Genomic DNA, 27,122 nt, shown 5'->3' with positions numbered 1-27,122 from the left:
TATGCATCAACAAAGCTAATTGAGCAGCAGTATTGCAAATGCACGAGCTAGGAACCCTAATTCTGTTGCCTTTGTCTGTAAATTTGCTTCCCATTTGCTAATGTGTCTTTTTTTTATTAGATTGATCATACAAAACATGAACAAATGACAAAAAGCTGCTCTTATAATAATCTACAGTATGTTTTTCCTCATAAAAATAAAGAAAATGAAATAGAAGTTGCGAATTTCGTTTTCTCCCTTTAAACATTTATCCTAATTTTAGAGCAAGAGTAAAAGTTATAGCATTTAATACTCTTATCTTAATACGTAGAGTTAATATGTTAAAAAACCACCAACTATTCTCAGTTTGTAGAAATGTTCTCGAAGGAAATTTGTAAAAATGTCAGGATTTGACAAGAACTATCTATTTTAAAATCATTTTATGCACAATCCTATTTATGTAGACAAAATTAATAGAATCATAGAATCATAAAGTAGTAGGGTTGGAAGGGGCATATAAGGCCATCAAGTTCAACCCCCTGCTCAACACAGGAATCCACCTTAAGCATACCTGACAGATGGCTGTCCAGCTGCCTCTTGAATGCCTCTAGTGTGAGAGAGCCCACAACCTCCCTAGGTCATTGGTTCCATTGTCATACTTCTCTAACAATCAGGCAGTTTTTTCAGCCAGAATCTGGCTTCCTGTAACTCGATCCCGTTATTCCGTGTCCTGCATTCTGAGAGGATTGAGAAGCGATCCGGGCCCTCTTCTGTGTGACAACCTTTCAAGTATTTGAAGAGTGCTATCATGTCTCCCTTCAGTCTTCTCTTCTCAAGGCTAAATATGTCTCTCCTCACAGGGCTTTGTTTCCATCCTTGTTGCCCTCCTCTGAACCCCCTCCATCTTGTCTGCATCCTTCTTGAAGTGTAATGCCTAGAACTGGATGCAGTACTCAAGATGAGGACTCACCAATGCCAAATATTTCAAGTATTTGAACAGTATTATCATGTCTCCCTTCAATCTCCTCTTCTACAGGCTAACCATGCCCAGCTCTTTCAGTCTCTCTTCATAGAGCTTTGTTTCCAGACCCCTGATCATCCTGGTTGCCCTCCTCTGAACACGCTCCAGCTTGTCTTCATCCTTCTTGAAGTGTGATGCCTAGAACTGGACGCAATACTCTAGATGAGGCCTATTCAGTGCTGAATAGAGGGGAACCAGTACCTCAAGCGATTTGGAAGCTATACTTCTATTAATGTATCCCAAAATACCATTTTCTTTTTCTTTTTCTTTTTCTTTTGCAACCACATCAAACTATTGTGATCTGTAACAATTCCAAGATCTTTCTCTCTTGTAATGTTGCTGAGTCAAGTATTCCCCAACTTGTAACTATGCATGGTTTCTTTTTCCTAGGTGTAGAACTTGGCATTTATCCCTATTAAATTTTATTCTGTTGTTTTCCGCCCAGTGCTCTAGCCTATCAAGATCATTTTGAAGTTTGTCTCTGTCTTTTCTTGATCAGGTAACCTCCCTTGTGGACTGTGGGAATGCTGTGGACATAATATATCTTGACTTCAGCAAAGCTTTTGAAAAAGTACCACATGACATTCTGATTAACAAACTAGCTAAAAGTGGGCAAGATGGAACAACTTATAGGTGGACCCACTACTGGCTACAGAATCGGACTCAAAGAGTGCTTATGAATGGTACCTTCTCAAATAGGGGGAGGTAATGAGTGGGGTACCTTGGGCTCAGTCCTGGGCCCAGTGCTCTTCAACATTTTTATTAATGATTTGGACGAGGAGGTGCAGGGAACGCTGATCAAATTTGCAGATAACACAAAATTGGGTGGGATAGCTAATACCCTGGAAAACAGAAACAAACTTCAAAGTGATCTTGATAGGCTGGAGTGCTGGGCTGAGAACAACAGAATGAAATTTAATAGAGATTAATGCAAAGTCCTACACCTAGGAAAAAGACACTAAATACACAGTTACAAGATGGGGCATACTTGGCTCAGCAATACTAGAAGTGAGAAGGATCGGGGTTCAGAGGAGGGCAACGAGGATAATCAGGGGTCTGGAAACAAAGTCCTATGAGGAGAGACTGAAAGAACTGGGCATGTTTAGTCTTGAGAAGAGAAGATTGAGGAGAGACATGATAGTAATCTTCAAACACTTGAAAGGTTGACACACAGAAGAGGGCCAGGATTTCTCGATCATTCCAGAGTGCAGGACATGGAATAATGGGATCAAGTTACAGGAAGCCAGATTCCAGCTGGACATCAGGAAAAACTTCCTGACTGTTAGAGCAGTATGACAATGGAACCTATTACCTAGGGAGGTCATGGGCTCTCCCACATTAGAGGCCTTCAAGAGGCAGCTGGACAGCCATCTTTCAGGGATGCTTTAAGGTGGATTCCTGCGTTGAGCAGGGGGTTGGACTCGATGGCCTTATAGGCCGCTTCCAGCTCTACTATTCTATGATTCCAGGGTATTAGCTATCCCACCCAATTTTGGCTAGGGAATGCTTGGAGTTGTAAGACTTTTTTCTGTATAAATGTGCAGAATTATTTATTATTAAGGATACTTTAAATCTTTATTAAGGATTTAAATTATTAAATCCTTAATAATTTAAGGATTATTAAATTATCCTTAATAATTTAAGGATTATTAAATTATCCTTAATAATTTAAGGATTTTGCCTTAAATTAATGTAAATGAATTAATATGAAGAGTAGATGGACATTTGCTTTTACAACTTTGTGTTTATATGGTGCTCATTAATTACTCATTTATTAGTAATATTAAATGGTAGAATTAATAAAGGACATTATGTCAAATTTTAAAATAGAATCAAGTCAGATGTAGTCCTTCTTAAAAAGATAAACTTTTAATCATGGAAAAAATCCAATTGGTGAATGATTGGTAGCTTCTGGAATGGAATACACACAATCTGGGCAAAGGATAAGACTTGGAATTATAAACAATGTAAGATAAAACGGAAGAGAGATTTTTCGTGCTGATTCAAAACACATTTGCTTGTTAATGGTATTTTTGTTTCAGATTCTAATTATGGTGGAAAGATTCCAATTGTGTGTTTTGCCCAAGGAGGAGGAAAAGAAACTCTAAAGGTAAGTCCCTTTGCCCACCCTACTGCCACCCCCACCAAATCTCTCCCTCCATTCCCTTAGGGATAGAAACAATGTTACCATTTGCAGTTTCAGTTATATAGAAACAACTGTATAAAATTCAAATGTTCTTGGAAATGGTTTCTGATTTAGATGAGGAATCAAGAGTGTCATTAGAAGAGTGCTTTATAGCATGCTCATTACTGGCCACTCAAGGATGTTTGCGGGTCCTTTTAATGATGCCGTCTACCTTCTGCACATCTCCCATTCTTTTTGTAAATTCTATTCATAAAATATACCTCTTTTATTCCTGCTCTTCTGCGGTTGTGCTACAAAAAGCCCAATAGAGGGCGCTATCCCTCTACAGGCCACGTGGTCGCTGGTCTCTTCCCTTTGAAAAGTGCTTGGTTTGAATGTGGAAGACAAATAGAAAGAAAGCCCTTGATAACGAAACACGATTCCCCACCCCCATCTGATGCTGATGCTAACTTCTAGGGCAATGCAGAAGTACTAAAAACAACCTAGGTTCCTCTAGCAAAGAAATTTCTATATTCTCAGCAGGAGGAAGCAAAAAGTTCTGTAATTAACTCTGTTTAGATTTTTTCTTGTATCTAGTACAGGTGACTAGTTACATGGTGGGGCACCCAGGCTGTGCTGCCAAGGTTGATCCTGCTAGTCTGTCTTAGCAATGATCACTATCAGGATTGGCTGGGGTGATGTGAGTGTCAGGAGGGATGATTTGCTGAGCAGAGATTAGGAATGAGGATTCAGGGTGCCCGTCCCTGGCCAAAGGCACAATGGTTGCTGGGAAAAACAGCCGTCTAGAAACTCCATTAGATTTCTGTTTATGTCCCATATGCAGAGCTGGAGGGAAGGACTGTTAGATCAAAATGGTTATTCCTTTGTGAATAATTATTCACCCTGATGTTTTCTTCCATAGGCAATTAACACTGCAGTCAAGAGCAAAATTCCTTGTGTGGTGGTAGAAGGTTCTGGTCAAATCGCAGATGTAATTGCAAGCTTAGTGGAGGCAGAAGGTACACTTACCTCTTCATCTGTCAAAGAGAGATTGCTCAGATACCTGCCTCGCACTCTTTCTAGACTCACAGAAGAGGAGACTGAAAGCTGGATTAAATGGGTGAGTGAGAAAAATGTATAAACCCATATAATAGGAGCCCTGCAGATGGGTGAGTGAGAGTAATTTATTAGTCCATATAATAAGAACCCTGCACATTTTGTGTGTGTAGTAATGCAAAGAAGTTCCCACAGTTCACTTCCTGGAATGTATTGTTGATCTTTGTGACTGCTGGCATAAGAGAAATACCCCACATTCTTCTAGGGATCATTTATCAGAGGTTTCGTTGTTCAATAAGGAAGGATTTTTATAACATCTCAAACCTGGGGCAGGGAGTGAAATGCTGTGCTGATGCAGAAGGGCTAGATCGGCCCTGGGAGGAGGCGGGGGCTGGGAGACACCATCCCGGAAGTCCTGGGATGCGTCCTCCAGCTCCTCCCCCCAGGGCCGATTTCAGCCTTCTGCTGTGGCACTGAGGGAGGGCTGGAGCACCTGTTCCTGGAAGTCCGGAACACACCTTCCAGTCCTTTTCCCTGGTGAATTGGGGGCCAGTCCCAGTTGGCCCAGAGACCTCTGTTATTCCGGAGGTCTCCGGGGTTTCCTGGTGCATCTGGTCACCCTATTTTGGATTGTTTGAAGCATGATACATTTATGTGGGCTCACTAGGCTGAGATGTGCATTTAATTCGATTTAAATTCAGGATAACACAAGGCAGTGGGCTTCTAGCTATAATTTGTAACTGGAACTGAACTGGTGTAGCATAGTGGCCGAGAGATTGAGCTATAAATCAGGAAGTCCCTGGTTCAATTCTCTCTTATTTTCATGTCCTATCTGCAGTATGAGGGGATAATGTGAATATAACTCATTAATGCATGTGGAATACTTTGCATACTTGAAGATGCTATACAAATGGTGGTGGTTGTTATTCCCTTCTAGAAGGGATGAGGGGGCTTTGATTTGGTGCTGTGCAAGGAATCTCACAGAGAGCCCTGGGAAGCTGGGAAATGGATTTATACAGGCCTGTGTTTGACCATCCTAGTTTTTTTCTGTTATTGTCATTGTGGTAGAAAAATCTGGATGCATGGAAAATCTTGACATTCTGTTTTTAAAATGCCACTAAGCCCCAATGAAGAAGTCATTTAATTTGGGGGATTTGTTCTCAATTAACGGTCCCGTGCTTCATCAGATTGTTTCTTTTTTTGATCTATTACCTTTTGACTGTAATAATCTTAGAGGGCTACAGTGGTTTGTCAGAAGTGCTTTGCAGTGCTGCTAATGACATTCTCTTACATTTTGTGCTTACAATTTTGATTTGCTACTATGGATTTTTAAAAGCCTTCTTACAACTATAAATAAATAAATAATAATAATAATAACTTCATGGATAATCTAAGCATTAGACTCACACCCGCCAAAAATGTTTACCTTAATCTTGCAATACTAATTACTTCCCATTTCCAATTATGTTTTCCTGGAAACTCGATCATTCCTGGAAGGGTCAGTAAGACAAATGTGTCATCCATACAGACTACAGCTCAAATTTGAATGTGCAGTTTATTTTAGACAGAAAGTAGGAAATCACACTCATTTTGAGATAGTACCCTCTTGGACTGTAGTGATGTGGGACTGGGACTAGCTGAGGCTAAAATCAGGAAATGGGAGCCACATAACCCTGAATGGGAAAAGAAACAACTTTTCACTATGAAATGGCTTCCTGGCACCATTTTGGCACTTTTGTGCTACATGTCTGTACTCTTCTTTTGTGGTTTGGACTTCCTTCCACTTCCTATATGTATCCTTTTGTTGTTGTTTTCAGGTCATCTCTAAGCTTTTTGTGAAGCCACATTGGTTTCTTCTGTTGTCTTCTATCTTTTTTCCTTGTTGGAATTGTTTTGAATTGTGCCTTTAAAATTTCCTTTTTAAAAAACTTCCACCTATCTTGGACTCCTTTTCTCATTAGGCTCACTTGCCATGGGACCCTTACTTATCATAGTTCTGAGTTTATTAAAATCAGCTTTCCTGAAATCCAGAGTATGTGTATGGCTACACTCAGCTTTTGCTTCCTTCAAAATCAAGAATTCAAGTGTGACGTGGTCACTTTCCCCCAGAGTTCCCCATAACTGTCACTTTATCCACTAAGTCATCCCTATTGGTCAGTATCAAGTCAAGGACAGCCGATCCTCTAGTTCCTTCCTCCACTTTCTATAGGAGAAAGTTATCACCCATACATGTCAGGAATTTCTTGGAAGGGACGCTTTTGGCAGTATTTGTCCCCCAGCAGATATCGGGGTAACTGAAGTCCCCCATCATTACTACATCACACTTCCTTGAAACACTGGCAATTTGCTTTTCAAAAGTTTCATCCTTGTCTTCTCTTTGATTGGGTGGTTGGTAGTAGACTCAGACTATCATGCTCCTTTTATTCCTTGCCCTATTTATTTTAATCCAGATGCTCTTGATGGGTCTCCCAGGCTCATCCGCCTGTATTTCTGCGCAGGGATAAGTATTTTTAACATAGTGTGACTCTGCCTCCCTTTCTATTTTTTCTGTTCTTTTTGAACAAGTTATATCCCTCAATTGCTATATTCCACTCATTGGAGTCATCACACCAAGTTTCAGTTAAATGTACCAAGTCGTATTTGCCTTCATGTATTTGCCTTCATTCTGTTTGTTTCCTATACTCTGGGCATTTGTATATAGACATTGAAGACCATGTGCTTTATGGCCTGGCTTCTTTCCTACATTATTGTGAGGACTATTTGGGGATGCTATTAGAGCTGTTCTCTCTGTTATCTTGCATAAGCATCCATTATTGCCTCCATGTTTACATCGCCTTCCCCAGTAGGATTCAGTTTAAAGCCCTCCTGATGAAGTTCTTCATGCTGTGGCCGAACACATTCTTCCCAACCCTTGTGAGGTGCAATCCATCTCTTGCCAGCAGTCCATCTTCCAAGTAGCATAGCCCATGGTCCCAGAATCCTAATCTCTCACATCGGCACCACCTTTGTAGCCAGTTGTTCACCTGGAGTACTTTTCTTTCCCTTTGTATTCTTCTTCCAAGAACTGGGGCCCCAAAGTTCTTGAATTTCCTTCCCAAAGCTTCAAAATCTGATGTGATTTCTTCATAGTGCCACTTGGCAGTATAATTTGATCCCACATGGATGAGAAGAAAAGGATATGCGTCAGTGAGCTTTATGAAGCTTTGGCAACCCTTCAGTCACATCTTTAATGTGTCCTCCAGGGAGACAGCATACCTGGCGAGTCCAGGAGTCTTTGTGATATACTTGAGTTTCAATCCCACGCAGCAGGGAGCCACCCATAATGACTACTCTTCTCTTCTTGCTGTTATAGTCCTTGGTATTGTTGCCTCTGCTCGACTGACCTTCTACCTCTTCCTCACTGCTGCATGACCCTGCCCTGCAATTCTTCCTCTGCAGACTGTCCTCCAGTCTCATTTTCCAGTACCGGAAAGCGGTTACACAGCTCTAGTGGTTCCACTGGTGTAGAGTGTCTTCTGCTCCTATCTGTCACCTTTTCCCGGGGAGTTTCCTCTTCATTGGCTTACCTCACCTCAGCATTCCCCACTTCTGCTTCAATTTGCTGTTGGTCTTCTACCTCCTGTGCTTCTCTCTCCTGTTGAAGTTCCATCTTTCTGTGTAAGAACTCTTTGTCTTCTCTTATTCCTTGGAGGGTGGATGGTTATCACTCAAGTGCACACACTTTTTCTTCTAATAGTGCAACCAGCTTGCACTTGTACATGTACGCCACGTTGATCTCAGACAGGAACACAAGCATTTGCACGCATCTTGCAGTTCACCACCACTGGAGAATCCTTTCTACCCATAGTCCCTTTTTGTTTTTGCCTTTCTGACTATACTGGAATAGCCTGTGCTTTGTCCTGTCCTCCCTGAAGGTTAACAACAGAGTCCTGTACTATATGGGTGGCTTTAAATAGGCCATCTCCTGGATTTATTGGAGGCCTCTCTCCTCTATGCCTTGGTCTCCTCTTCCACTACACCTCCCCATGACCAAGCCCTGTTTGGTTGCCCTGTTCACTCACTCTCTTTGATCACTTTCTGGGAGTTTGCTTCCTTATGTACCTTCTAGTCCTTATATCCTAACACATCTCTTTCAATGACCTTTGCTCATCCAGCTTCACCATTCAAAGGTCTCCCCTGATTGCCCATGCTTCCTTCTCCTCACCCCTTCCTCTGTGGTCTCCCTGTGTCTGTTTTACACTACAATTCTGTGGGGAAGAGACCTGTCATACATGTTCTTTGTGAATATATGTACATAGATATATGTATGCTAAATGTATACTAAATCAATCAATTTGAATAACAACATGACTTCCAATTTAAGTTCTCAAAGTCAACAGTTTTGAGTTGAACTTAAATTGTACCTCTATTTAAGTGAAGGAACAGTATCTTGACAATGAAGTCTCTCAGAATAGGTCAGACCTTGATTTTTGTTGTACAGATCAAAGAAGTACTTGAAAATCCTCATCTGCTAACTGTGATCAAAATAGAAGAAGCTGGAGATGAAATTGTGACCAATGCCATTTCATACGCACTCTATAAAGGTATATTGTTTTTGTTTTGTCTCCTAACTTTATTTAATTGCTTATATTCTGTTAATGAATTCTGTAAGCCACCGTGAGCATTTGGGTAGAAATTGATAAAATTAATTAATGCAAACCTCACTTTGTTAAAAGAAATAAATAAAAAAAGAACGCCTTTGGAACATTATTGCTTGATTAGTGGCTCTGCTTTCTCCTTGCCTCAAAAACAGTGGATTCACTTTTGAAGGCTGCAGTCCTATAGTCCCTGGGAAGGTATCCTAGGGCCATAGGATTTTTCAGATCTCGCTGTGTAAGGGCAGAGAGGCGGTGGTCTACCCTTGGAGAGGGGGGTCTTCCTTTGAGCCTATGGGAAGGGCTGCAGCTGGTGCTTCGCTGATATTGGAGCTCTGACGGAGGGGGCAAAAAGGAGGCATTCCAGGAGAATGGACGAAGGGACTCTCAATCCACAGGGTTCACCCAGCACGCTCCAGAATATGGGAAAATCTATACTGGCATTATTTATTTCCCTCTAACTGGAATTAATGAAAGGGAAACTATCTTTTTTTTAAAAAAAAATGTTCCCAGGTCAGAAAACAAAGACAGGATCTACACCACTATTAAAGTGCACTGACAACTGTTGGGGCCCATAACATATTCTATATACTGTTTTCAAACTGCTTTTGAAGTGTTATATCCTGCTTGGTGTAGAAAAAACAGCCCTCCCTCCCTCATCCTATGGGGAGGGAAAGGGAAAACCCACCCCAAAACTTCCCCTTTCCCTGTAGCATTTCTCTGCTAAGGATTTTCAGATCCACATTCAAATTTGGATGATTTGTATGTTCATTGGGTCTTTGCTGTTGGGATTCAGCAGGCACATGTTCCCTTGAACTGAGCCAATCATGAAAATAGTAGAAAATGCAAGAAAGTATGAGGAAACACTATATTCAAAAGAAATGGATGGATTCTAGAAAGATTGTAACTCCTCCATAGTTTTCTGCTGTCCTTTGGAGTAGAATTGGGGTGAAATGTGGAATTCATGTTAAATATTTAAATATGTTTGGTATAAAAACTGTAGTAACAGAATTTGTAGCTGCTACAGGGGATATTTTAAGCTTTTGCCCTGAGCTATCAAAGGAATGCCGATAGTTGTGAGAATACATTATCTTTTTTGATATAAGGAGACAGGTCCATGGGGAGAGAAGGCGGGAGCTCGGGCAACACATGTGGTTTTGCTTAATGGGCAGGAAAATGAGAATCGGAAAATAATCAGAGAGTTATGTTAATATTAGTCAACCATAGAGTTCCCTCTCCACTTGTAGCTTTCAGCACAAATGAACAAGATAAAGATAACTGGAATGGGCAACTGAAATTACTTTTGGAATGGAACCAACTGGATCTGGCTAGTGAAGATATTTTTACTAACGATCGACGTTGGGAGGTAGGTAGAGCAGTTTGCACTGCTTTCATCTTAACAAAGCTACCAGGCAGAGTCAAGTCTGACACTGGCCTAATCTACACCAAGCAGGATATGACACTATGAAAGTGGTATATAAAAGGCAGGAGACACACTACTGCCTTATAGCAGTATTGAAGTGCACTGACAACTGTTGGGCCCCATTGACACATGCCATATACCACTTTCATACTGCTATATCCTGCTTGGTGTGGCACCTGCCTTTTATATACTGCTTTCATACCGCTTTCATAGTGCAATATCCTGCTTGGTGTAGATTAGGCCACAGCCATTGGATGAATAGGCTGGTGTATCAGGTGCCTAGCTGTAAAAATGGATGGAAACTGGATGGGCAAGGCAATAAATGGTGTACAGTTGTAGTTAGTCAGTATGTTCAATGTTGCTTCTTCTACCAAGAAGGGGAGGAATAGCAGAATGGGAGTGGTCACATTAGGATGGAGCAAGGTAACTGGGCACATGATCTCATCAGTTACTTATTGATACCCTCGCAAATGAAGCATTGCTCTAAACTATGTTGATGTTGCTTAATGATGCTGATATTAATTCTTCAAGCTTTAAGTGGAGATGATGAGTATGTGTTTTTCAAGGAAATTCAGTGCATGGGTGTGTGTTTGTGTGATATGAGGCTTCTGCCCCATCTTTGAAAAGGCGTTTTCTATTCAACTAAGGAGTAGCAAAGCAACGGAACAGACTGCCTACTGCAGTTTATTTTCAAGCAAGGTAAACATTTTGCTATTTCTTGTTCCTTGCCAGTCTGCTGACCTACAGGATGTCATGTTTACAGCCCTGGTGAAGGACAGGCCAAAATTTGTTCGCCTCTTTCTAGAAAATGGCTTGAATCTGAGGAAGTTTCTCACTAATGATGTACTAACTGAGCTCTACACCAACAACTTCAGCAGCCTGGTGTATAAGAATCTACAGATTGCTAAGAACTCATACAACGATGCCCTCCTTACATTTGTGTGGAAAATGGTGGAGGATTTCAGAAGAGGTGTCAAAAAAGAGGACAAAAATGGCAAGGATGACATAGAGATACAGCTGCTGGTATGTAAAGCACGAACTCCTCTAAGCAGATGTAACACTTAGGTTGCAATCCTGTGCCCACTTACCTGGGAGTAAGCCCTGTTGAACAATGGGACTTACATTTAATTAGTCACATGTATTAGATTGCACTGTTAGTCCCAAGTAAAACAAAATGAGGTTCAATGAGGTTTACACTAAATTCCCCTAATGTTGGCTTTACATACTTTCTTGCTTTGTGTACTTTCAGGATATATCTCTTGTTACAAGGCACCCCTTGCAGGCTCTCTTTATCTGGGCAGTCCTTCAAAATAAAAAAGAACTATCCAAAGTCATATGGGAACAGGTATGTCACATTTCCAGCATGACTAACATTTTAAACTTCCAAAGGCTTGTCTACACGGGCACTTTTCCACGCAGTAGCTTCTGAGTGGTGGCAGGTGATTACATGATGCAGCCGCCACTCTGAAGTGATCCAGGGGCAAAGCCCCAAAGCTCTGCACTAAAAAAGTCAGGTATTTACCCCAACTTTTTTAGCTTGGAGCAAGGCTCTGCACCTCTGCAGAGCCTTGTTAAAAATAATAATAAAATTTAAAGGGTGGAAATCCCACCAGGGAGGTAGCACCCTGTTCCTCCCCCTTGTCCCCCCCCATTTAGCTGTAAATGCGATATTTCGCATTTACAGCTTAAAAAACAGCAATCCACAAGTTAGTCCATTTTTAACCACCCCCCCCCACCTTAGTAGACGGGGCGTGGATGCTCCCAGGTCTCCCGTACCTCTCACGTGAGTCGCATGGGTGCAGTGGCAACAACAGTGGCGGCACCTGGGAAGTCCTCAACTGCACTCCTTCCAATGTAGATGGTTGGAAGGAGTGTCAATGTGGCGCCTTGCGCTGCCGCGCGAAGCGTTTCCCGATGTCGTCAAGATAAGGGCCCAGTGAGCTTTGCTCAGGTAGAAAATATATGCCTTTGTTACGATACACAACAACAACACAAATTTATTTGTGTAGCAAAAGCCATTTCAAAGAAACAGGACACACAGAAACAAAAATAAAATGCACATCAGTTTTAAATAATGTTAAAACCCAACTGTAATGGCTTACTCATCAATACAGATCAGCTTATCTCAGATTTCTCTCCTTAAAATTGCTGCTCTGAACGCAAACTGGGCCACCTTTTCAGACACCTGGTGCAATCTGTCCCCCAGTAAGAAGTTAATCAAATACCCATCAGAACTGCCTAATGGCAGATTTAAGTCCCTGAACAAATCTGATCTTAAATCTTCATAAATTGGACAATAAAGAAGATAATGAAGGAGATCCTCAGGCACAAGGACCCCACATGGGCAGACTCCTTGTTCGTAAGGAATCTGACAGAAGCGTCCTGAGATTATGGCAGTGCTCATGGACTGAAATTGTAGGGCTGTAAAGGCTTTCCTCCATTTGAAATCTGTAATATTTGTTATGTATTGAGGGTAGGGAGTCTGGATGGGTAATTTAGCATACCAAAGAGCACGGTTCGATAGACAGGCAGAGGTGCGATCAGCTCGGAAATCCTGATGTAACGTATGAGCTTTCAAGTAATGAGATGCTATTTCAAAATTTGAAGATACACACTTATCCAGGAGTACGTCCCTTTGAACACAGCAAGATTTTCTTCTATGTGTATATGTATGGGATTGAACTATTAGTATATTAATTTTTAAAAGTGCATACGTGTGGAAATGGTTATTTTCCGTTTTAAATGCATGAGTACTGCGAAGGGGGAGGAAGTGGGCCTCTGCTCCAATGTACTTAAAAAAAGAAAAAGTGGCAATTTGGGGACATTGATATCCCTCCCCACTTCCCACATGTATTGCTGTACTAAAATAATTCAATAAATGCAAAAAGCAAGGGAGATGAGAAGAAGAGGGGAACAATAAGGCAAAAATTGGTGGATTTAAACTACATGTAGGTAGATTTAGGTGAAACCTCAAGAATACTTTCTAAATCCAGCTCAGCAACGAGCTGTCTAGGGAAGTTGTGGAATCTCATTCCTTAGAGGTTTGTAAGAGATGCTTTTGATGGAGCTTGTGTGTTCGTGTGTAGAGTTGTGATTCTTTCTCTGCATTATTGTTTGTTTTATGGCTATTCTAACTTAAAAATCAAACAGGCAAGGTTGGTCACCAACCATAAGACAGCCGCAGTTTTTATTTTGCAAGTTTTGGCTTCCAGCTCAAGCAGCTCGACATTTCACACTCCTTTATTTTAAGCATGGCAAGATAAAGTAGAACTTGTTGTACCCACATGATTTCCCAGATATGGCTCCAGGGAACGGAGCACTTTTAAATTATGCAGTTGCACCGCTGTTTTGGGATATGAACTGACATTACTGGAAAGTCACAGTTACAGTAACTCGGAAATAATGCTGTTTGTAACCTGGCAATTCTGCCTTTTTGCAGACTAGAGGCTGCACTTTGGCAGCATTAGGGGCAAGCAAGCTCCTGAAAAGCTTGGCTAAGGTAAAGAATGATATCAATGCTGCTGGGGAATCGGAGGAGCTGGCAAATGAATATGAGACAAGAGCTGTGGGTAAGTTTTGACATAAGAGGAGTGGAACTAATTCAAATATTAAAAAACAAAACAAAGGGGAAAGCAGCAAAGCAGCAATGGCTACATTTCACATTTAGCTTTGAATTTAGCATAATTGAGAAACACCCAGTTTTAGTGCATCAGAGACTAAAATTCCAGTATATGATCTTCCATAGGAGCACATACATTCTCATTGCATGTAAAGACCCCCAAATGAATGTATGTCACAAAGCCAAGACTTTCAGTTGCTGTTTGCAAGAAGAGGGGGTGCTTCCAGACGGAGGTCTCCTAGCGCTTCAAATCAAAAAGACATTGTCTTTTGCTCTTTAATGGATTTTCTGTGGTAAGAAAAAACATAGAAGAAATGGTAGAAAAATATGGGAGGAATATTAGTGGAAGACAATGCCAACAGGACTCCTTCCTCCATCAAATGCTATGTTTGAGACATGGCCCCCGTCTATACCACAATGGGATTGCTCCTCATTAAATATAAACCAAATTTTTCGTTGATTCAAATGTAGGTAAAGAGTGTCACAGCAACAGAGATTTATGTCTTGAATTATTTTTGTACTGTAGTTATAAATGCGCACATGAGCATATTCACACATGCAAAGCTATGGAGGAGAGAGGAGTGAAGCTATAAATTGTATATGCGAAGCTCCGCAGATTCATATATAGACAGGGACAGACAAACTGGGAGTGAGGGGGAAGGAACGAGGTAGCAGAGGGAAAGGAATGAGGCAGCAGAACACGTCTGCTTCCTCTGGCTGCCTGTTCCCCCCTTTTTGTTTTTGTGAACCGCCCAGAGAGCTTTGGATATTGGGTGGCATAGAAATGCAATGAATATATAAATACATAAATTAATTTGTTTTAAGAAGCTTTCTCTGCGGAGCTCCGCAGAATCAGAGTCTTCAAACTAAAAACGGCAAGAAGGAACGAAGCAGCCGATTGGTGTGAAATAGGGAAATCGGCCAATCATGTTGTCTTGCCCTCAAAGCTCCACCAACACATCAAAATGCGATTTAACTCCCCCAAAGACACGTAACCATAAAGTGGCGCAAACTTGGACATGATCTAAAAGTCGCGGTAAATCGCGAATGTGAATAAGTGCATTACCGCATTAAAAAAACTGGCACTACGGCGAATGGACGGCTGCGTCATGTGTCCTGGAACGTGAATATGTGCATTTCGGTCGGGAGCAAAATCTAAATAATATACTTAAAGGAAACTATCCTGAAAAAAACTGATGATGCGTACTTTTGGTATCAATCTAAATATACCTGTCAGAATTTGGAATTTCCCCATTATAACACAGTTGACACATGTTTATTAAAGTGGTGTCTGCCTGTTGTACATTCCCAGTTGTCATTAGGCCTTGTCCCTCTCTGGAGGAAGGAGAGCAGGGGCCCGGGGGCTCTTTGGATGGATGGATGGATGGATCACAGGGCCCCATTGTGTTGGAGGAGCAGGACTATGTAGGAAATGTTTCCAAGCACTGCAGCTGAGGAGACTGGCACAGGCACAGGCCCTGCCCCCTCGGCTCTCCTGACCACAGATTCGCACTCTGCCCACACTTGCTACTGCTGTCTCTTCCCCCGTTGGTCCCTTCCCTACCCCATTTCTTTCCTCCTCCTCCTCCTCCTCCTCTGTTTGTCCTCCTCACCCCTTAGTTCTTCGCTTCGCCCTCTTGAGGTGGGGGCTGCACAAAGCTGCTTCAAGGCCAGGGTAGTTGAGGCTAAAGGGTGAGGCGGCATGTGCAAGGTTTTCCCCCCTCACTCAAGATTTTATTGATTATAACCAACTGCCATCACAATACAAACACAAAGCACACAAGTATAGAACAGAAAAACATTTGATACAATAAAACAAGAATACAATAAAATGATCAGGATTTAAAACATTCCTTCTGTTTAACCCTCTTTGGATTTGACAGTGGTATGGTTTAGAAAGGCTGCTCTTATTTTTCTTGCAGATAGCGCAAATAAAGCTATCTTAAAGCTTTGTCCGCATCAGCCAACAGCCATCTTATTTTAAAATCATCTGACTGGTCTTCTGAGGTGGTCTGGAAAGGGAGAATAAATTTAGCCCTGGGCGAATTATATAATGTACAGTATAGGATATAATGTACGAGATCTTCAATATGTCCTGCTTTGCATATGCAAAAGTGCTCTTTTACAGGTCTATTAGGAAAACTTCCAGCCAGATACGCAGTGGGCATTGTTTGAAATCTGAGCTGGGTGAAAGCATGCCTAACAGGGGAAAAGGTTAATTCTCGCAAATAAGTAGCCCTTTTATGATCTGTTTTGATTTTGGTATACCAAGTAGCAAATGTACAGTTTTTATGTATTCAGAATCTTTTTTGGCATCTTCACCAAACTCAGTATCTCGGATCTTATGATTGGATACATCCTGCATTGTTGTTGTTAAGGGGATTGAGTAGCTCAACATCCGGCATCTACAAGATTGTACCCAGCCTTCTCCATTCTGCAAATCCAAAAAGCACAATTTTGATAAATGTTGTTCTGGCAACGATAGTAATTTTCCCCCAATACAATATTGTGGGTTTGTGTCTATGTGCTTTGAGAGAAGGGAGACCCAGTTCAGTCCCTAATAATGCACCAGGGGGGGGATCTACACTACTGCTTTTAAAGCGCTTTAAAGCACTTTGAAAATGTTTTGAAAACTGTATATGCAGTGTGTCCTGGGCCCCAACAGTTCTCAAAACTGTTATAAAGCACTTTAAAGCGCTTTAAAGCAGTAGTGTAGATCCCCCCCAGGTGTACTGCGTGACACTGCCAAGAGCATACGCAGGAACTTGTTTTCATCACATCAAGTTCATCTCTGCAGTGGCTACCCCAGATTGGTGCACCATATAGAAAATGAGAGACAATCTTGGCTGCAAAGACCTTTAGGGTTGGTTCTACTAAACGGTGGCACTTGGTATAGTGCAGTTTCTTTATAGGCCCTGATAGATGGGCAGCTGAAAATGTAATTGCCTCGAAATGGGGATGCCATAGGGTATTTTCAGGGAAATTAAGCCCTAAATATTTGAATGAACGACATTGTTCAATACTATGTCCATCCAGGGTCCATTTATGCTGTTCATGCCTTTTGGCAAACACAACCACTTTTGTTTTGCTGTAGTTAATGGATAGACCTTCCTGCTTGCAGTAATTTCCAAATTTAGTGAGTTATCTTCTCATGCCAGTTTGGGTTAATGAAATAAGTGCCGTATCATCTACATAAAGCAGAACTGGGACCTTCTGTTTCCCAGCTGCAGGAGGGAAATAAGCCCAAGAAGAAAGCTCCTGAGTTATGTCATTTATATAAAGGTTAAATAGAAGTGGTGCCAGGATACAGCCTTGTTTGACTCCCCTTACTGTTAGGATTGAATCAGAGAGGGAACCTGCCATGCCAACTCGAATTTTGATAGCAGTGTTAGAATAAAGTTGCTGCACCAGGAACAGCAGGTGTTTATCAACTGAGATGGCATCTAATTTCTTCCATAAACGTTGTGGGTTTATGCATTGAATCAAATGCAGATGAAAGATTTACAAATTTGATATATAACTTTTTTGATGGACAGTTTACATACTTTTGGATGAGATAGTTCAGAACAAAGCACTGATCTACTGTGCTGGGCCGCTTATGAAAACCTGCCTGCATCGGGGACAAGACCTGATGTTCTTCGACCCATTGTTTTAATTTATCTAGGAGATGCGGTGCATATATTTTAGCAGGAGCATGTGCAAGTTTGATTCTCAGGGGTTTCCCAACATACCAGCAGCTGCATCTCGTACTACCCATTACCAATGATTTCAGCTAGCACATTAATACAAATAAATTTTATTTTTGTAAATCATGTGTGTTATTACATATTCATACACATAACATTAATTATGGTTTTGGTGCAAGGGCTGCACTCACCTCCTGCTTCTGCATGCCTACCAGATTCTGTGCCACTGAGCTGCGGCTCTTCCCTCAAAACCTGGGGATATTTATAAATAATGTTTTAATAGTCACGAAAGCTAACCAAAATAGATTATCTTTCCAGGCAGAGTTAAAAGGCCAGTGACACTCTTCTCTATGGATTTCACCATTTTTAGAGTTGTTCACAGAATGTTATAGCAGTGATGAAGATCTGGCTGAACAGCTGCTTATCTATTCCTGTGAAGCTTGGGGTGGAAGCAATTGTCTGGAACTTGCTGTGGAAGCTAAGGACCAACAGTTCATTGCCCAGCCAGGAGTCCAGGTAAATAGCACAGATGTAGACAGATGACCTACTGTCAGGTTTTATTCACTGAAGTTGGGTAAGGCTGCAACCGTATACCCATTTATATAAGTAGACAAGTATAGGGTAGTGTCTGTTGCATTTTACTGGTCATTATATTCATGAAAAACATTGTGTCAAGAAGCCAGTGCTATGTTTTGGTTGCAAGCTATGAAACTATATCACAGTAGTTGATAATATTAATCTTAATTAACGACCCACACAATAAGGCCCCAAATATGTATTACATGCGAAAATGTGGAATGAGCCCTTTAAGTGTGGAAAAGCCACTTCCAATTGGTTGAGTTGGTGGTGGAGAAGAGGCACTTGTCATTTAGAGACCCATCCTATGTCCCCTAGACAGTGTCTGGGAGACATAGGTTTTTTTGGTTTCTTGACTCTGAGCTAAAAGGCAGGGCTCAGAGCCAGGACGCCATGTTCCCCTCTGGTCCCCTTCCCCATCATAGCTGGCAGGGGAAGAACTGCACTGGCTACCTTTCAGCGCTTGGTAAAGTGAGCACAGAAATGGGGTGGGGGTGGGGAATGGTACATTCCTGGGGGCGGAGAGGGTGGGAGGCCGAGGCTGCTGGCTTATCCCTTTTCCTATCACTGCCCCACCTCCCCACCCCCCACAAAGCCTTCCCCAGATGGGCAAAATCACTTTTCTACTTGAATTGTATAGGATACTCATAGGATTGCGTCCTTAGTCCACCTTTCTCTGCCTGCCAGTCAGAAAAGCTTTTCCACATGGTTTTTGCCCTGCGGGGTTTAATAGTGGGGAAACATGTTTTTAAAACCCTTTGTTGGGAAAACCTGTCTGGGTGGGAAAACAAAAGGCAGGGAAAGGACAGAATGTCCCCTGCACCTCTCCATTTCTGTTCACCGCACATTTGAAGGGCTTGTCAGGCAACTGTTCTATTCAGTTGTATGTAATGTATAGTTCAGGCCTAAGAATGCCTCTTGCCAGCAGTGTCTTCCTGATTCAAGGAGCAATTCAGAAAAGAGGTCAAATGGCTCCAGAAGAAAGCCAAGCTACATGCAACATGTTTGATTCATATGCATGACTTTGCAGTTTTAATTGATTAATCAATTAATCAATCAGTTAAGTTCCTTGTGGGAACTTAAAGCTGCTAGTTTAGGTTTCCCAGGAGGCCTTTAATCCTACCACCCAGAGTTCCTCCCTCCCCACCATCCCTGCAATTAATACTTAAACATCTATTCACAGCAATTGCTAATTGCATGTCTTATGTAAGGTCCCGTTTATGCTTGAATCCACTTAGCTTCAGCAGTAGAACTGCATCACATACCTTCAGGCCATTCTCTGGGCCTGACCCAACCGCTGCTGGAATGGGGAATCTGGCTGAGTCGGAAGTGATTTCCTATTTCTGTCTTTCAGAATTTTCTTTCAAAACAGTGGTATGGAGAGATTTCCAGAGATACCAAGAATTGGAAGATCATTCTGTGCCTTTTCCTTTTCCCTTTACTATGCTGTGGCTTCATCTCCTTCAGGTAAATGCTTCCAAATTAGTATTATCGTGTTATTGTTTTTAGAACAGTGCATCTTTTGTTGCACATGAAGACTTCTTCTGTCCATCTTTCCTTCCATTACAGCGAAATCCCCAAGTACTCTAAGAGCAAGTTGTCATTGCTTGGAAAAAACTTACTGGAGGGAGAATTGATGTTAATGTAATAATAATAATAATAATAATAATAGCAATAATATATTTATTTATTACCTTCCTCTCCCTCTGGATCAAGGCGGAGAACGACAGCAGACACAATATAATATTTAAAATTAGTTAAAAGAGCATATAAAACCAATACAATATTAACTATCACAGCATCTTAAAATACTTAGGTTTAAAATTCATCTGGATTGGTCTGCCAGAGGAGACTAGTCTTTACGGCTGTCTTAAACTCAGAGAGAGCATTAAGCTGACGAATCTCCTCCGGCCGGCCATTCCACAGTCTGGGGGCAGCAGAAGAAAAGGTCCTCTGGGTAACAGTTGCCAGCCTAGTTGTAGAAGATAGTTGTGCAACTGCCACATGGCCTAGTATTTAGGGTGACCAACTGTCAGGATTTCCCCGGATTTGTCCTGGTTTTTGTTCTTTCCATGGTGTCAAGGGGGATTTTCTATAATTTTCAATAATGTCCTGGAATGACACACCTTCCCCTTTAAGGCTGCCATTAGCATGGCAGGAGGGAATGACATGCTTTCTTGAGGCACATCATTCCCCCACCCCGAGCTCCAATTGAGGTCTTAAAGGGGAAAGTGGGTCATTCGTGGACATTATAGAAAAGGCCCCAATTGGAGTGGATGGTGGTGGTGCAGAATGAAATCCTTTCCCTCCTCCACTCCAATCGGGTTCTTTAAGGTGGCGGGGGAATAACATACTTTCTGCAGGACTCAGAAAGCTGCTTCCCCCCACACACACTAGGTGTCCTCTTTTTTGGTTTCCCAAATATGGTCACCCTACTAGTATTAGATTGATTTAATAGTACAAGTTGGGCCGGATCTACACTACTGCTTTAAAGCGCTTTATAACAGTTTTATAGCGCTTAAAAGCAGTAGTGTAGATCCTGCCTTGGTCTTTCTAAAATCTGCCCTCCAGCATAGTTGTTTTAAGAATGAGTTTTAATGTATTCAAAGCTATTTGTTTCTCTTGCACAGGAAAAAGCCTTCTGAGAGGAGCAAAAAGCTGTTCTTCTACTATGCATGGTTCTTCACTTCACCATTTGTAGTCTTCTCTTGGACTGTTATCTTCTACATTGCCTTCCTCCTGCTGTTTGCCTATGTCCTGCTTATGGATTTCCAGAAGGAGCCCACCATGCTGGAACTGATCCTTTATGTGCTGGTCTTCATCCTGCTTTGTGATGAAGTGAGACAAGTAGGGAGTGCTTGGAAATAAAAAAAAAATGTTCATTTTCCAGGGAGTTTATTCCAGTTGCAGGCTCTGTGGAGTTGAATCAAGTGTATTTTCCCTTGCATTTTGATTTCCATGCTGGTCTCCTAAATTAATTAGAATTATATCTAGATCATTATTAATTAAGTGTGTGGCTTAACTGGATTAGTTAGTTAGTGAGGCTGGAATTTGCCATGCTTCCATGGTGTCCTAGTCCATGAGGTTCTGCAGGACTTGTAGAGTAATGCAGATCCATGTGAAGACTCCATCCTAGGGTAAGGTCAGTTGTCAGTGTCAACAGAATGCTTAACCTTAGTTACAGGCAGCTTGGGGAGGGCAGGGAGAAATCATGTTAGAAAGGGCTGGTTACAAAATCAAATCCCTTAACTATGGTTTAGGGTGAAAGTCTGTTACATCTACATAGCCTTTGTGTTGCAATATTCTGAATCTGGCATAGATCTAAATGGGAAAGGTGTTTACTTCAAATTAGGCTTTTCCTTTTATCATGCCATATGATTTGCCCTCTTGAAATCTAGATTTATATAAAAATCTGAAAGTAAAACACCTGGTCTTTGCAATTCTTCTAGGCAGGCAAGGCAGAAGCAACTTCAGAGCACCCACTTGTTCTCATGTATCTAACTGCAAAATTGAGGCACAAGGCTTGCTTGCATATCATTCAGCTAAACATCTGTATTGCTTAAGAAATGTTCTAGTAATAAGTTGTTTCTATAGCAATGCTAAGTAGAATGACTTGAAGCATTCTTGGCCCTCAGCTATACGACCACTGGATTGCGTCCCGTTATTTTTTAACCTGCATTTTCCATGATTCGCTTCTGCTCAAAGAGCGTCACACTGCAGCAGCTCACCCTTGTCTCAGCCCTTCCACCCACCGCCTCCCCTGCCTGTTCTGAGGCATTTGTTTATGTTACTCTGACATGGGGAGGAATAGATGCGGGCAGGGAGATGTGTTTACTCAGAAGTAAGTTTCCCCTGCGAGGCTGGCGGGGGGGGGGACCCTGCGAGGCGCCCAGTGAACTTTGGCAAGGCGAGGTTCTGTCCTTCCAGTGGGTGTTTTGCTGCCGCTCCTGCCACAGGCAGCTGCTGAACTGGGCGGCTGCTCCAGGCAGGCGGGGTGAGCCAAGTCCGCTTGGCACTTATCTGCTCTGCGGAGAGAGGCAGGCGCCATGGGCAGGTCTGCCGAGCGAGCGAGAGCGCGGTGCTTATAAGGGGGCGCTCCCCAGGGCAGGCTGTGGTGCCTCCCCCGATGGGCTCGCTGCTCTGCTGCCTCGGAGAGGCGCTTGCCTTGGATGCCTCATTGATGCCCCCCTCCACTTACAATGGCACCGGCGAGACGAGGGACTGTGCACGTCTCCTCCCTCTGGCTGAGATAGGTGGGAAGGCGGGAAATCGGCCAATCACATTATCCTCCCCTCAAAGTTCCACCCACCTGTCAAAATGCAAGTTAAACCCCCCCCCACCTCACATAACCGTAACACAGTGCAAACTCGGATATGATCAAAAAAGTCACGGTAAATCGCGGATGCGAATATGCGCATTATCGAGCTAAACCCCAGGCGCTACAGCGAATGGACGGCTGCGTCATGTGACCTTAAATGCAATTATGCGCATGTAAGTTGAGAAAACAAGCCGTATAGATGTGCCCTTGGTTCATTAACATCCTACCCTTTCAGTGGTTCAAAAGTTTGTATTCTTGACATAACTGTCTTGACAGATAATTTCAAAAAAAGTTGATCGACTGAAAGTAGAGAATAAACATATTCAGTGAATTGGATTTTAAAAAATAAATAAAAAAGCATGACAGCAAATTTGACTTAAAAGCCTATAGAGCAACTAAGAGCACCCTACACCATCTCTCATGTTATAGCTTACTTTAGGGAAACGGCTGCTGTGGCCAGATGACTTTTCAGTGCATTAGGAAGTAACTATTTTCAACCCTTCTTATCATGGGCTGAAAATGTGTCTGGTCAGCAAATGGAGCAATCAGCAAACACTTAACCCGCAGGGCTGATGCCATATCCTCTGGACTGTCTGCTTTTCAGCCAAATGAGCAGACACCCTAAGTAGTGTTTGAAAACAAAGTAAACATGACAGAAAGTACAGAAAATGCATCTAAGCCCCCAGAGATATGCCATTTGTAGTACAATGTAAACCTTACCATTCCTTGCAGTTTATTACGTATTACCTTTGAGAGAAACTTTTATTTATTGTATTTATTTACTTCACACAACAGTTCTCTCTGTATAGATTTTAATAGTCTCTAAAACCTCCATGGTGTTTACCTGAAATAATTTCATGAATTTCCCCCCTGTCAAAATCAAATTTTATCTGCACCATGCCATTGCAATTTCTTACAGTAAAACAACCATTAAACATACAGTAAAATGTTCAGCAAGGGAATCCTTAACACAAATATGCTCAGTATCACCAAGCAAATAAAAACATTGAATACAGTTAGGGCTAAAAATGGTAGAATTTAAAACTCAGGATGCAATCGCAGCCCTCATTTTAATAGAAGTTGCTAAAAATTTCACAGTTTTTGCTGTGACCACTGTGTCGCAATCCTCAAGAAGAAAGTTGCGATGTCCAGTAAATGCTGTTTCAATATTTTCTCTATCACTTGTCAACCATACATAATATATTCTGTTTAACTAATTTCATCTTTTTTTTGTCACACTAAGACTTATTTTTAATGACAGAAGTTGCCGCTATCTCCTGAGTGCAGGGGGACACAGCAGGATCAAAATGGCCCACTGAATGGGCCATGAGCATGTTGTTTGCTTCCTCTTTCAAAAGAGGAAGTAATGAGGGACAAACACCCAGGCAGAGAAGCGATGGTAAGAAAATGCGATTCCACCCCGCCTCCACCGCCCCGCCCCATTGATGATCATGGTATCTCTGGGATACTGAGAGGAAAACTAGCTGTAATTGTTTCCATCTGCCAGTAGATGTCACTGCTTCATTATAAAACCTGACTGGTTGTTTACTAAAAAATGAAAGTGTTCTTGTACAGCTTCAGAAAACATTGACGTTTCAGTTCCTAATATTGACAACTGTTACCCAGAGGATCTTGTCTTCTGCCACTCCCAGACTTTGGAATGGCCTGCCGGGAGATATTTGCCAACTCTATAAAGTCTTTCTGAATATAAAAAAGCTATAAAAACTGATCTCTCCCAGCAAGCCTACCCAGTCGAATTTTAAGAAGTCTGGCTGTTATTTTAACAATGTATTAGTTTTATAAGTTTTAATCGGTTTTATGCATTTTATATCATTTTTGTATTTTATGTTATACCCTGCCTTGATCCAGAGGAAGAGGCGGATAAGAATTATTATTATTATTATTATTATTATTATTATTATTATTATTATTTGGTGGTATTCTTGGATTAGATCTGTGTTTACAGCAACAATACATCAATCTGGTCTGAAATTTTGCACTGGTACAGGGCTATATGAGTGGGTTTGCATGCACCCAGTTCACTGTGACATCTCTGATGGACTGTGTAACTATTTGCACACAAACTATCATGGGCATTTTGGCCATCTCTTTGCATTGCAGACCTTGTCATACTCCCAGATAGAAGCCATACTAGATTAATGGCAGAGAAGTTAACTTGATGGGAAAAGAAGTTCATAAACTGGTTGTGTGAATTGGTTCTCACATGAAACTGATGTTGTTTAACAGAATTAAGCAAATGAAGTAGATGAAAGTTTAATGGTAACTGGGTTTTTGGCCCCAGCTTTTGTTGATAATTGGGAAGGGCAGAAATGACACACTCCTGAAGACTAGGAGGAAGTCAGGAAAAAATCCCTCATGTTCGGGATGGGGTGCTGTCCTTACCTTAATTAAGATGATGAAGTGGGCAAGGATTTATTTATCATTACCCAAATTTGTATACCTTTTCCCACAAAGTCATCAAAGCAGTGAACTTACAATGCCAAAGCCATCAAGGCAGCAACTAAAACATAACAATAATTAAAAAATTCTGACCAGTAATAGAACTCCACTGTACTGTCTGCATCCTCACCACAATTCTGCACTTTCAAAACAGTCACAGTTTCCCATAGCTTCTTGGACCTATGTTGGAACACTGAAGGAAATGTGACAGAGCTGGGAAGGCTCTCTTTTAATGTGCAAAAGGGAGGAGGGAATGCAGTGGTCCTGGGAAGCTATGGAGAAGCCTGAGTCCTTTTTGAGGTGCAGAACAGGTTAGGAGACTCATTAGTCTAGGAAAAATATAATTTGATGCCGGCAAAAATTGTATCAGAAGTATTTGAAAGAGTTTTCCACTCTGAAATGATAGCTGATTAACATATCCAAAATCTGCTAAAATTGGACCATGGGAAAACCCTCAAATTTGTATTTCAAAATGGCAGCCATGTGCTAACCTGCAGGTGAGTTTTTCAGCTTCTGAATGACTTGTGAAAATGATTCGCTGTTACTCCATACAAGGGTGTTCAAAATTGCACCATGCATGCAAACAAAATACCATGCCTTGTTCAGCCACATTTTAGATATTGCAAAGTCAAGGGAAGTGACAGTGGTTTGGCAACGGAGTATGAAGGAGTATGATGAATAGATTCATTGGAACATCTTTACCTGGAAGAAATTTCATTATTTAACTGAGTTGTATTTCTTTATTAGTGATGAGTGAATGGACCCAGCTTCACACTGGTCAGAATAGCCATTAGTTTGGTACAGCGAAGCCCTCTACCAAACCTATGCAGCTGTCAGAATTGGACACGTTGGGTAGGAGCCGAAGGTGCCCTACTGCTGGAAGTGAGCACCTCTGCTTCCCAGTGCATATGCAGCTGGCCCAGGCACCATGCACCGGCTGTTGGCATGTGCTGGCTGATCTTGGTGGCAATGTAGCACTTCCAGGGACAAGCCCCCAAAGGATATTTCTGATCTGGTTTCTGGTTGCACCTTCCAGAAACTTGCATTTCGGGTCATTTGGGGGCTTGCTTCCAGAAGAACTACATCACTGCCACTGGTGGTAAGAGCCATGTGCATGCCCCTAGGGGCATGCCCACACACACTGGGAACCAGCACTGTGTGCTGCTAGTGGTAGGGCACCGTTGGATCCTACCAATTGTACGTGCTCAATCTAAGTGAAGGCACACACACTGACACCCCTAGGCACAGCCCCCTGCTTTGGTGCACCCTTTTAGCTCCCTGAAGGAGAGGGGTCTGTACCTTCCCTTGCCCTGGGGCGGGGGCTGGCCCACAGTAGGTAGGGAGGATGATGCAATATAACTCCATCTTTTCTGCCACTAATCTCCTCTGGCTTCAAACTGTATCAGTTGCAAAACTATGTGCTGGTTAGGGATATTTGTCACCTAGTGTCTCAATATGTAACTGCAGGTTTTAGACACATGGGAACGTTTTAATGAATTAAAATTAACTAATACATTTTAAAACCAAATAAACTTGAAGTGTACACTCCTAGGATACCCTAGTAAGCACACTAATTTTCAGGTGTCTAGGTTTCACAGTCTTAGCGCTACGGCACTGACAGGCAAATACACACCCTCTTTTTATTCTTATCTATACCATGTTCTTGGACTTGAATATTTCTTAAACTTTACAATTAATTAATAGTCACTGGCACGTAACAAAATGAAAAATAAAAGTTTAACAAGAAATTATACTCATTTGCACATGGTCACTGTCTTGTGATGCAAATTTGAGTGTGCTCCCATAATTTGATTTTGGCGGATTTTGGATATATTAATGAGGTATTATTTTTGAAATTTCTGATATAGAATCCAAAAAAATATTCATTCAAAGGTGGCATCTATATGCTACCCATTCAAATATTGAACATGTTGTAAATTCCTCAATCCATTGCATTATAGGAGGTAAGTGTTTATCATTCCAGAGTCTAAATATTAGTCTTTTACCGGTGAAAAGATCCTTGTATTTTATTTTTATTTATTCAATTTATATCCCAACTATATACAAAATACCCTAGGTGACATACAAAGTTAAAAACAATGTAACAGAATAAAACAATCAATAAAACAAAACAGCATAAAACAATATATAACAGTCAGCAATAACATTCTAATATTTTATTTTTCAGTTTATATCCTGACTATTTACACTGAGCATTCATTAAT

The 27,122-nt window shown here is 41.6% G+C and overlaps 1 protein-coding gene across 3 annotated transcripts in view; it reads left to right on the top strand.

The window, feature by feature from the left end:
* The window catches only part of TRPM8 (transient receptor potential cation channel subfamily M member 8), a 62,236-nt gene that overhangs the window by 11,731 nt on the left and 23,383 nt on the right, over positions 1–27,122 (top strand). For 2 of the 3 annotated variants that reach the window (XM_063116050.1, XM_063116052.1), the window contains exons 7-16: positions 3,043–3,110; positions 4,048–4,245; positions 8,662–8,764; positions 10,063–10,181; positions 10,971–11,261; positions 11,488–11,583; positions 13,678–13,807; positions 17,914–18,059; positions 19,474–19,586; positions 20,750–20,966. In XM_063116050.1, the coding sequence (XP_062972120.1) occupies positions 3,043–3,110; positions 4,048–4,245; positions 8,662–8,764; positions 10,063–10,181; positions 10,971–11,261; positions 11,488–11,583; positions 13,678–13,807; positions 17,914–18,059; positions 19,474–19,586; positions 20,750–20,966 (1,481 nt within the window). Of the gene's footprint in view, positions 1–3,042; positions 3,111–4,047; positions 4,246–8,661; positions 8,765–10,044; positions 10,182–10,970; positions 11,262–11,487; positions 11,584–13,677; positions 13,808–17,913; positions 18,060–19,473; positions 19,587–20,749; positions 20,967–27,122 lie in introns of all 3 variants that reach the window. The other variant, XM_063116051.1, reaches the window with a different exon arrangement.

The sequence above is a fragment of the Elgaria multicarinata genome, chromosome 2 (assembly GCF_023053635.1).
Source record: "Elgaria multicarinata webbii isolate HBS135686 ecotype San Diego chromosome 2, rElgMul1.1.pri, whole genome shotgun sequence".
Classification (NCBI taxonomy): domain Eukaryota; kingdom Metazoa; phylum Chordata; class Lepidosauria; order Squamata; family Anguidae; genus Elgaria; species Elgaria multicarinata.
Note: the sequence above shows the minus strand (reverse complement) of the source record. Positions and strands in the feature narration are given on the sequence as shown.